The 10,208-nt window shown below is 51.5% G+C and overlaps 3 protein-coding genes across 3 annotated transcripts; 1 reads left to right on the forward strand and 2 right to left on the reverse strand.

Annotated features, from left to right (window-relative positions):
• Positions 1 to 417: 417 nt before the first annotated feature.
• On the forward strand, positions 418 to 2,709 carry CC1G_08162 (hypothetical protein; the record flags this gene model as incomplete). Its single annotated transcript, XM_001837556.2, has 15 exons — positions 418 to 595; positions 645 to 664; positions 754 to 906; positions 960 to 1,083; positions 1,134 to 1,227; positions 1,276 to 1,351; positions 1,403 to 1,503; positions 1,564 to 1,601; positions 1,661 to 1,734; positions 1,789 to 1,866; positions 1,918 to 2,085; positions 2,133 to 2,206; positions 2,260 to 2,283; positions 2,346 to 2,442; positions 2,503 to 2,709. 15 exons carry the CDS (start codon positions 418 to 420, stop codon positions 2,707 to 2,709), a joined length of 1,506 nt encoding a protein of 501 aa, XP_001837608.2.
• On the reverse strand, positions 2,662 to 7,502 carry CC1G_08163 (hypothetical protein; the record flags this gene model as incomplete). Its single annotated transcript, XM_001837557.2, has 12 exons — positions 2,662 to 2,840; positions 2,897 to 3,050; positions 3,115 to 3,402; positions 3,473 to 3,525; positions 3,598 to 3,736; positions 3,790 to 3,793; positions 3,861 to 4,025; positions 4,313 to 4,486; positions 4,552 to 5,740; positions 5,788 to 6,039; positions 6,094 to 7,075; positions 7,130 to 7,502. The coding sequence occupies 12 exons, from the start codon at positions 7,500 to 7,502 to the stop codon at positions 2,771 to 2,773; spliced, it is 3,843 nt and encodes a 1,280-aa protein (XP_001837609.2). The 3' UTR covers positions 2,662 to 2,770.
• A 943-nt stretch (positions 7,503 to 8,445) lies between these two features.
• Positions 8,446 to 10,179, reverse strand: CC1G_08164 (hypothetical protein; the record flags this gene model as incomplete). The annotated part of the gene is made up of 1 exon (XM_001837558.2): positions 8,446 to 10,179. One exon carries the CDS (start codon positions 10,177 to 10,179, stop codon positions 8,446 to 8,448), a length of 1,734 nt encoding a protein of 577 aa, XP_001837610.2.
• Positions 10,180 to 10,208: the final 29 nt, after the last annotated feature.

The following is a 10,208-nucleotide window of genomic DNA, read 5'->3' on the forward strand; positions in this document are numbered from 1 at the left end:
AACAACGGGAATGGATCCGTAAAAGAGTGTGAATCGGGATATCTACTATGATGATTACCACAAGATTAATAGGAAATGTCCCGTCATGATGTTAAATATTACCAGCATGTTTACACCCTGCCGGTGGGGATCCCTGATTCGAAATCGACAACGTAGCATACCTTTGTAGGAGACTCTATTCTGATAAAACTGATTTTAGCGCCCGCACCAGGTGGCTGATCACTGCATCAAAATGCCAAGGCAATGATATTTTTGCATGAAGGCCCTCGTGCCACGCTGATGCTTCGCAACTTGAACCAGCATGACCCTAGCGCCATTTTGAAGCAATGCCCAATCAAGCCACCTTGCAATTTGAGCTTTGTAGCTCAAGTGCGGGATTTAACTTCAATACTTCCTCGTACTGACACAGAGACTACGATGTCGAGCGATGTCGCTCGAAAAGACAAGTCGCGACTGGAAGGGATTCCAGACGTTATCGACCAAGTAGAGCTCCAGGATGACAAGTCTGATGACCTTCCTGTGCCCCAGGTTTCGGTTGGCATAGATGGGTTTGAAGACCCGGTTGTCACTAGAAGAGAGCTATGGAGCTACTATCGTACGTGCCGTTTTTCTGAAGACTGCAGCACAAACCTGACGCCTTGTAGTGTATTACAACGGGAATAATGTGCGTCAATATCGTACACCAATTTTGCAGTTGTTGAGAATGCCGAAAAGGGCGTAGGCCCTTTGGGGTTTTCCATGACACTGTTCCAGTCCCTGGCGTACGGCGCAGGTTACGATCCCGTGAAAGGACCCGCATTTCCTTGCACCGCAGAGAACGCTTCTGGACAGTGTGTAGTGCCTTGGGGTGGAGGTACCAAGTCCGTTGCGAGTGTTGTCTTGATCGCGAATGGAGTTAGCTTTGGAGTGGGTGTGCTTTCCGAGCCCAATATCGTGCTCGAGCTAACGGTGCAACGCAGGTCATGGCCCTGATCTTTACCACCATTGGATCTGCTGCCGACTTTGGCTCCTTCGGGAAATGGTTGCTGCTCACTATGACCTGTATTTGCTGGGCTTCACAGTATGCAAGCATGAGTTTAACCGGTAGGTATTCCACTGTGACTGTCAGGTCCATTCTGACGCTCGCTCGCTAGATCCTTCGCGATGGGGAATAGCCATGGCCTTATTCATGATAGGTTTCATCTCGTATGGTGCGACCCTAGTGTTCTACGCTGCACTCTTCCCTCGGTTGGCACGAAATACGGCGCACTCGCGCGAACTACGTGCCCGTTACAGGGCTGGGGATGTATCTAAAGAAGAATACGAGATGGAGGAAAGCCTGGAGAAGAACAGAATTAGTAACATAAGCACGGTTGGTTCTTTTGCTTTAATGACTTACCTTAGAACTGAATAATAATCACAGATGCACAGCAATATTGGCTACATTGCGACCCTCTGCCTTAATCTGACTTTATTGATTCCTCTGAAGGACCATCCGCTGGTAAACAACTACGTCCTTGTTCTGTGAGTGACATTTGACCAGGCTGCAACTGTAAAGCTATGCGGTACTGATCCTGTTCCAAGTGTCAACACGTACTGGGTGCTCACGGGAATTTGGTGGTGTACGTGCATCCCCTCGATGGCCGTCGGTTTAGCATTGAGTTCAACTCCATTCGCTTAGTTGTGTTCCAACAACCCCGTCCTGGGCCAAGGTTACCGAAAGGCCAGTCGTACCTGACCATAGGCTGGAAACAGGTTCGTCAATAATGTTCCTTACTCCAGGAAACCGCTGGAAAAGGAGCTGTGTAGATCTGGATGGCTCTGAAGCAATATCGACAACTCCCGTTCACATTCACCTATCTTGTCGCGTTCTTCCTACTGGCAGATGTAAGTGGCCCCTCCCCTACGACTTCCGACCTGTTAACACCCATCAAATAGGGGCTGAACACGACAGGGACATTAGTCTCAATTTGTCAGAACGAGAAATTCTCGTTCAGCTTTCTGCAAAACACCTATCTCGGTCTAGCTCAAGCTATTACTTCGACAGCAAGCACACTTGGATTTTGGTACGTTCAAAGGCACTGGAAGATTCCCACGAAAAATATGGTATGAGCCTCTTCTCATTCAATTTTGGCCGCTCAAATATCCCCCAGTTCATTGTCACAAACATTGTGTCCACGCTGATTCCTCTGTGGGGGATGGTTGGGCTTTGGACACAACGATTTGGGTAATTTTTTCGCTCAATCGTCGTGTATTCAATTGACGTGTCCACTCCTTTAGCTTCCACAATGCTTGGGAATTCTGGTAAGAGAACCTTGACTTGACTCCCCCAAGCTTTGGGACGAGTGAGAATACATTACCCTCAGGGCATACAACGTCGTCTTCGGTATTTTCCAAGCCCCATACTACGCGTTTTCGCAGACCATGATGGCGGAACTCACACCCCTCGGCTTTGACAATATGGTGAGATTATCCTGCGTAACCTTTGGCATTGGACGTTGGCCGGCACTGAGCAAGCCACAGTTCTTTGGATTATTTGGCCTATCCAATCGAGCGTCCTCGATGATTGGTCCCAACGTTATCCAGGCAATCATCGACAAGTCGGGAAATAATTGGAAAGGATTCCCGTTCCTCTTCGCACTGTGCATATCGGCGTCGCTCATCATCTGGCTGGGAGTTGACGTCCCAAAAGGGAGGAAGCACGCTGCATTGTGGGCGGAACGTAGGTGAAAGTAGAACATTTCCACCGATCATTTTTTCTTTCAGAAATTCCCGGCTGGTTACTCATGTACTAAGGCAATGCCCTCCCCTCGTTGATAGCTTTCGCCACTTGGCTCGTATTGGGACGATTGAATGCATACCTGTCCATTCCGTTCAGCGATTCAGGAAGCCGGTGATAGGTGTGAGGGTTATTTACCTCTCGTAACTGTCCAGGTACAGCTGCTCCGTGCTGCATGTCGCCTTGAATTTGGGATGATTAAACAGACGTTTGATGTACCGGCTGAAGCGCTCTCCTTCCGGAAGTTGGAAACCGCGGTAGTGTGTAAGTACCACCTTCGCACGGAACAGCCCTGTAAAAGCATCAATGGTCAGAATCACATTCCAATGTATTCAGGAACCTCGACAGACACTTACAGGGACCCGCCATAACGTCTGCCCATCCAAGATCAGTGTTATCTTCGATCCACAAACCCAGACCTTTCTTGAGCATGGTCAATTCTCCTTCACCGACATGACCGCCGGCATCCACAATCTCCTTTTCTGATCTCTCAAGAACTGAAACAAAGGACTCAATAACTTCATGGAACTCTTTCCCGTGTTCGATTTGCGCAGTGGGGTCCTGTGCCTGGAGGTAGCGATAGAACGCCGGAACGATGTTCCGGTTTGCTTGGTCTGCAGCGAGGCGGGCAAGTGCGCGGGCGTCTAACGCAACCGATCAGCTGGGTATGATCACGAAATACGATGTTTGAGTTGAATAGACTCAATTGCTCACATGGGTTAAAAGGTAGGGGCAACATCGTATGCTTTGTAGTCGTGGCTGCCAAGCTAGGGTTGCAACATCAGTCAGATGGTCACCCTCTGCTTTGCGGGGATTCATGGTGATGTTCGGTGACTCACTCCTCAAGATACTCCATGATGACAGTACTTTCATTCAGCGCCCTAGGTGGGTTGAACGTGTTCAAGCGCAGGGCTGGTACCAGGCCTTTTGGAGACAGTTCAAGGAGTTCCTTCGGCTTTTTGTACGGGTCCACCTCGACTGTGAGAATTTAAGCGCCCAAACACAGATGCTAATGATAAGCCCACGCTCACCATACTTCGGGAGAGAACATCAAGTTTAATGGGTCAGAAAAAGGACATGTTATAGAGCTAGGTGTTCTCACCTTGTAAGGTATGCCAAGGGCTTCAAATGCGACCCAGGCTCGCTGAACAAAGGGACAGAAGCAGCTTCCAAAGAGCGTGATGTCCTGGTCCGACTGGTGGCGTTTGACAGTTTCCAAAGCATTCCCGGTGCATTCAGTATGATACACCCGGCCTGTATCTTTATCCTTGGTCATAGACATGGTTGCGGAAGAAGGTAAAGAAGTATCTTGGGCGGATTGCGCGATTCAGGGGATCTCGAAAGTGACGTCATCGATGCCGTCGAAGGTATAAAGTAATAATACAGTGGTATAGTGGTATCGAGAAGTCGTTAAAGACGCTACAAATGTCGTTACAAACATCACAGCATTGGGTATAATCCAACCGTTCATATAATTCCATTTCCTCTTCCATTTCCTCACGCATAAAATCAAAGAGTCCGGCCTTGCTGTCGTAACCGATCCCGAACCCGCACCAGCGCTGTACCGAAGGCGTTATGAACCGGACCGCTGGCAGGAGAGTCAGGCCGATAGACACTTCTAACAACCTCCTCGTAGTCGGTACAGAAGATGGGCCGGGGATGTGTTGACAAGAGTAAGTCCCGAAGATCGGGATACTGGGTGAATTTGAGGTATAATAGTTTTTCCAGCTGATAACAAGAGGCGTTAGATCGTTGACATACAACACAGAACAAGAACAAGGCACAGCGCTCACCTTCCAATCCGCCACCTCATTCCAATCCGGCCGACAGTAATGGGAGCAATGTTCAGATAGGCGGTAAACCGCATCGACGTCCGAGCACAGACGTATTTGTTCCGCGAGTTCGGGGTTGAGTTTGAGGTACTTCATGGCCTCGAATAGATGGGCAGCGGTAGGGTATAGCCGGCCATCGTGCCTGATGGGATGGGGCGAACGGTGGAAGAACCTGGAGTAAACTGGGTCGTCGTGGCTGATATGGATGAATGAGTCGAGCGATGCCGAGGGCGCTGTGATCACAGGAGCCGCCGCGAGGCGATCCAGCAGTGCGTTTCCACCACTCGAGGTGTAAGTGTGAAAGCGGCGATGCGTAGCGCGATGCGGCTTCTCCAAATTACTATTGGAATGAGGCGACTGAGCCAGATCAAGCATGGAGAGCTTCGAGGCAAGTGTCGGGAGCGCCAGATTAACACCTGGGTCAAGATGTGTGGGAGAGTCGGTTTGAGGGAACTCCGGTAAGGATTTGCTCGAAGGGGGTTCGAGGTGTCGCTCCACGTCAGGCCTAGGAGAGTCACTCAAGACCTGACTGGGAACCGGGCGAAGCCTTTGGTCTGGCTCTTGAAAAGTGTCGGAAGGGATCTCGACAGGAGTGGAAGGCTGAGGGAATGGTCCCGGTGAACCGCCACTGGGAGGGTGAAACGACATGGTTGACGCCGAAGGCAGGCCATGGAACCGGACTTCCCTAGGCGGGTCCTCAACGTGAATCAAAGGTCGTCGGATGATGGGTTGAACTGAGTCTCGGAACGCCTGGCTTCTGCTCGAGCGAATAGAGTCGTCCGTCGACACGACGTAACCTTGTCGACTGAGAGGTGGGGAAGAGTCGTTGAATCTTGCCCCATCTTTGATATGGGCGCTCCAGGTGCTTTGATTGGCCAACTCGTTTGATTTGAGGATACGCTTCTTGATCTCATCTTCCTTTTGCTGCATCCACTCTCGGACTCGTTCCCTGAACCTTCTGTCCATCGGAGCCCCGAAGTAGATAAACGTCCTGACCACGATCCCGCCGTAAACGACTGCTAGGCCGAGTGCGCCGCTGAGGATGCAGCGAGCGGCTAACGTCACGTTCGGACTGAAGGGTGGTGGTGGGTTATCTGGGTCGCCTCGCCATACATAAACGATAATGCACATTACATAGAAGATGAGTGACCTAGGGAAAACATGAGTGGTGTTATCATTCAGAAAGTACGAACTTACCATATCAACCATACCCCAGGAAGCGCGAGTAATATCCACACATTCCACAAGATCCCTACTTCCTGTAGCTCCTTCTGGGTTTCCTCAGCCCACGCGATGGCCTTGTGTGGCTTTCGCATCGTGTTGAAGCGGACAATATACATGCAGCCCAATACGAGGCTGACGAGAGCACAGATCAAAGAGTAGAGAGCAGCATAGTGAACCAGGGGATCATCGTTGGCGGAATCGATCTGCAGAAGAGAAAGGATAGCCCTGTTCACACTGTCAGTTGGTGATGATTATGTCAGGCTAGGGAGAGGGGCGTACGAGAGTAATAGGACCGATATAATGTTCAATGTTTTCCATTCCTTGATGAGGGTGTCGATAAAGTGTTGCCAGGAGCGCTTCAGCTTTTGGTATCCAGGAGGGCTTGTGGCCGGATCTTGGTAAAAGTCGCCCATCCTTCGAGTTGAAGCGCGATCGAGGACCATCCTCTTCATGACGATGAGTTCGATGTTGGCATCGTCGAAAATATTGGCCACACGCGTGAAATACAGAGCAGGAAGCCCCAGAAGGATGTAAAGGTACGCCTTCCGGGAAACATACTTCCACCAATCATACACGAAGCCCGTAAAGCTTTGGTTTTCCGTCGACACGGAGGTATTGGGAGCTGGCAGGCCATCGTCCTCTGACGCAGGCTCTACGTGCTGTATCACGACATGTTGGTGGTAGGTATGAGCTAGAGGCTTCCCAATCGTGATGTGGCCTGGGTAAGGATACGGAATATGGTTGGAATGCGGGGGATGGGTGGATGGAGGGACTTCCAGGCCGTCCTTCGGTGGCGTGATATCATCTTCAACCGCCCCGTCTGGTGTTAAGCTGTAGTAGGACTGCGAGGAGCGCGTACTGCTGGAGCCAATAATCGATATCCGTCGGTTGCTGAAGGATTCTGTCCCGGCCGCTCTATCCCCTTCGACGGCTCCTCGATAGCCTCCTTGAAATCCTGCTGGTTTGACGGGCCCGTAGGCCACTGGCGTACTCCACGCAGCCGCTTCGACCTGAGATTTTCGCTTCGAACTGTAAACTGACGCGGCCTTTCCACGTTTGGGCCTGTGTTTCTCGTACGGGTCGATTGCGACGAATGAATCCTTCGCGAAGGATTCCGAAACGCCAGCTCGCCATGCGTCAATGTTGTCCATATCTCGAGGGAGATCCCATGACTTTGGTCGAGACGGCGCTGGTTCTCCAGTCTGTGTAGGTTCGGGACGTTGCTGAGATCGAAATGAGGCGACGGAGACCTTTGAGGAAGCTGTACCATCGACCCATTAACGCAGACCGAACAGCATAAGGATAGGGTACATACTAGAGTTCCGCTTTATCCTAAGGGACCTGGAGATTGGCTTGTTCCTTCTGAAAAGGCGATTCTGTAGCAGTTGGTGGGCCGGACCTGGGCGATCAGCTTCCTCGCGTTTGGGTTGATCGTTCTTCTTGCCTGCAGCTTGGACTTCGACCTTCTCTTGAGCCTTCGTTGGAGGTCCTGGTTCTTTGCCATCGTCTGTATGGTCTCCGGGATCCGGTGTTCGAGGCGGTTGCACCGTGAACTGATACTCTGCACTCTGTAGACTCGCTGGTTCTAATGTGGCTGCTGGTACATCCAGCGTCTCGATAGTAGCCTCTCTCCCTGCATTTTCGCGCTTCTTTTTTAGGCTTCTTTGACTCTGACGGCTCGACTGCATCACAGGCCGGGTTGGGCGCTTGGAATCAAGGTCGTGGAGGCGTTACTGCGAATACAATCAGCCCGTCTTCGAAACGAACGAGTTTTAGCAACTCACCTACTAACCAGAAGTCGATTTATGGCCCTGGTTCAAGGGTGGAGAGAAATAAGAGAGCGAGCGCCCTTGTCAGAGATAGAAGCACGGGAGAAAAGGATAAAGTTGTCCATAGGCGCTGAACACGGAAATTCAACATGAGGCCTTTTCCGGAGTGCCCACTGATGGCGTAAGCTGCCTGATGTTATTGTCCCTAGCACAAGCGAGCTTCTCAGCATTGTCTTCGACGTCGATACGAAGAATCCTGCTCTGGAAAACGTTCTTTAGGCACAGTCGTCGCGGTAACGAGTAAAGCGGGCCACGACGTCGTCCTAACAGTGATCAGCATGAGCCGGCATTTCGCGGCATGAATTCCCACGCGGTCTCGGTGTACACTGACGGTGGTTTCCCCTCGTCCTTCTCTTCTTCACGTCATGTTCCAAGCAACGCTCGGGTCTCTCGGCCGATTAACTCTGCATCCGACGTCTTTAGACCTGACGATGGCGCCAAGTGGGCTTACACTGGCTAGCACTGAAGCATGCGCACGAGCCTGTCGCCTAGCCCAGCATGAGCTCCATCTAACCGCCTCAAGAGCTTGTCACGCACCCCCGACAGCAATTCCCAAATAACATCTAAAATGCCACCTCTACGGACACGAATTAAGCGCCCATCGTACGCTGGCATCAAAAGACCATTTCATTTTGATGTTTCTTTCGGGTTTCACGGTAAGCGCTCATGGTCATGGTCATAGAAAACCCGGAACCAAGGAATTTCAGCCCCTTGGAGGATATCCCTATTTTTGTACAGTATCATATATGGTACACTACTGTACGCTTCTCTCGAGGAGAACTCTCTTCCGTTTCCGACTGCATCAACCAAGCCCCCCTGGCATTACTGGACCATCTTCCGCAAAGTCGTCAAAGTCGTCTGTCAGGACGAACCCATACCGTAGTCCCTCCCATGGAGGAACAATATTGACCTTGTCAACCACTCCTCCCAATCTTTCCAGGTCCTCATTCGAACACTCCGTGCTAGTTGAAAACGACAGGTGCTTGATTCTAGCTCCCTTTCTGTTTCGATATTCCGCGAAATATATCAAGTTTGCGATCGGATCTTCGATGGGGGATGTTACACTCGTTAAAAAATCGAGGTGGAGGCAAAGGGTCTCGAGTTTGGGGAGGTGGAGGGGATCCGTGTTTCCAGGGCTGGTCTCATCTGCACGGTTGCTGTTGAAAGCAGCGAGAGCGAGAGCACCGATCGCTCTGGACGCTCCTAAACGCCCAACGTACAATTGCTGCACTGATGATAATCGTCGGAGGACCGGAGCCCAATCATCGAGTTGGGATTGGACTCGCAGGGAGCGCACGTCTTCGAGTGGTAAAGCGGATGCAGCATGTCGATCGATGGCTTGCGATATCGACGTCGATCGGAACATAACATCGTCTGGGAGTTCAGTGTAGATGCTTAAAGCTGGGCCCTGCTCTGGAGGTTTCGACCCTCGGCTCATATCTACCGCCTCTGACCAGCCCTGAATTTCGGCGTAGACGGAAAGGCCCGCCCCTCCTTCCTTGATCCAAAGGGACCGGATGGGACTGGCTCGTGACCCAACTGGGGTCAATTGAGATCCAGAGAGCGGGCTAGACAGCCACGCCGACCAAAGGCCTGCGCGCAGTGCAGCAAAATCTTCCTCAGCTGTCTCATAGCCGAGGAGTTTGACGGAGGCTTCCAGTGGAATCCTGATGGTCTGCAGGAGACCAGCAAAGCCTCCCGTATTGCTGGCGATTTCCAGCCTCTTGAGTGAAGGCAGCTTCGCCACTTGGTCTGCCGAACTTGGTTGGTCGAGGTCGGGGAAGTTCATCCAGAGAGTCAGGTTTACCAGGCGGGGTAGGTTTTTCAGAGTGGCGAGGAGCTTGTCGTGAGGAGGGACCGGGGAATCAATACACGGAAATGTGATGTTTAACGAAGTCAGTCCTTGCAGAATGGGCGAGGTCCATGGAGGATAGCACTCGACTAGGCTGAGGTCACGGAGGCGAGGCGCTTCTCCTCCAAATAACGACAGTGGAAGGTCGACAGCCTCTGCTTCTCCGAGACCTTTCGGCTCGACAGTGAGTTTTTCAAGCTGCGGGGCAGGCGAATCGAGAAGACGAAGGAGACCGTCCAGGAGTTGAAGGTTAACTCCAAGGCGAAGGTTAACAAGTCGATATGTCTGTGCAAGCACCCCAGCAATCAACTGATGCCTCCTGGGATCTAAAGTAGTCCAACCCTCCGTGCTAACGGTAACGGAGACAGGCGCATCTTTCGACCTTGCTATGGTTGATTCCAGCGATGTTGGACCCATCCAACTATGTATTGTAGACCATAGCTCTGGATATTCCAGAGCTGCTGACCGCCAACGACGACATATCCCCGTGATTCGCGTCGTCATCGAATGCCATCTGCTGTCCGTCCTGGCTCCTGCGATGTACGCCTGGAAGATATGGCAAAGGATCTCGTCCGGCAGGCTGGAGACTGGAGCGAGAGCGTTTCTTCGACTACGCAGCCCCCGGATTTGCTCGTCAATTTCGCGTTGTGCGGCCAAAAATGCTGGGATTGGCTCAACCTCCATCGCAGCTAGATATCTTTCAATATGGCACA

This window comes from Coprinopsis cinerea (assembly GCF_000182895.1).
Source record: "Coprinopsis cinerea okayama7#130 chromosome 5 map unlocalized cont3.5, whole genome shotgun sequence".
Lineage (NCBI taxonomy): Eukaryota > Fungi > Basidiomycota > Agaricomycetes > Agaricales > Psathyrellaceae > Coprinopsis > Coprinopsis cinerea.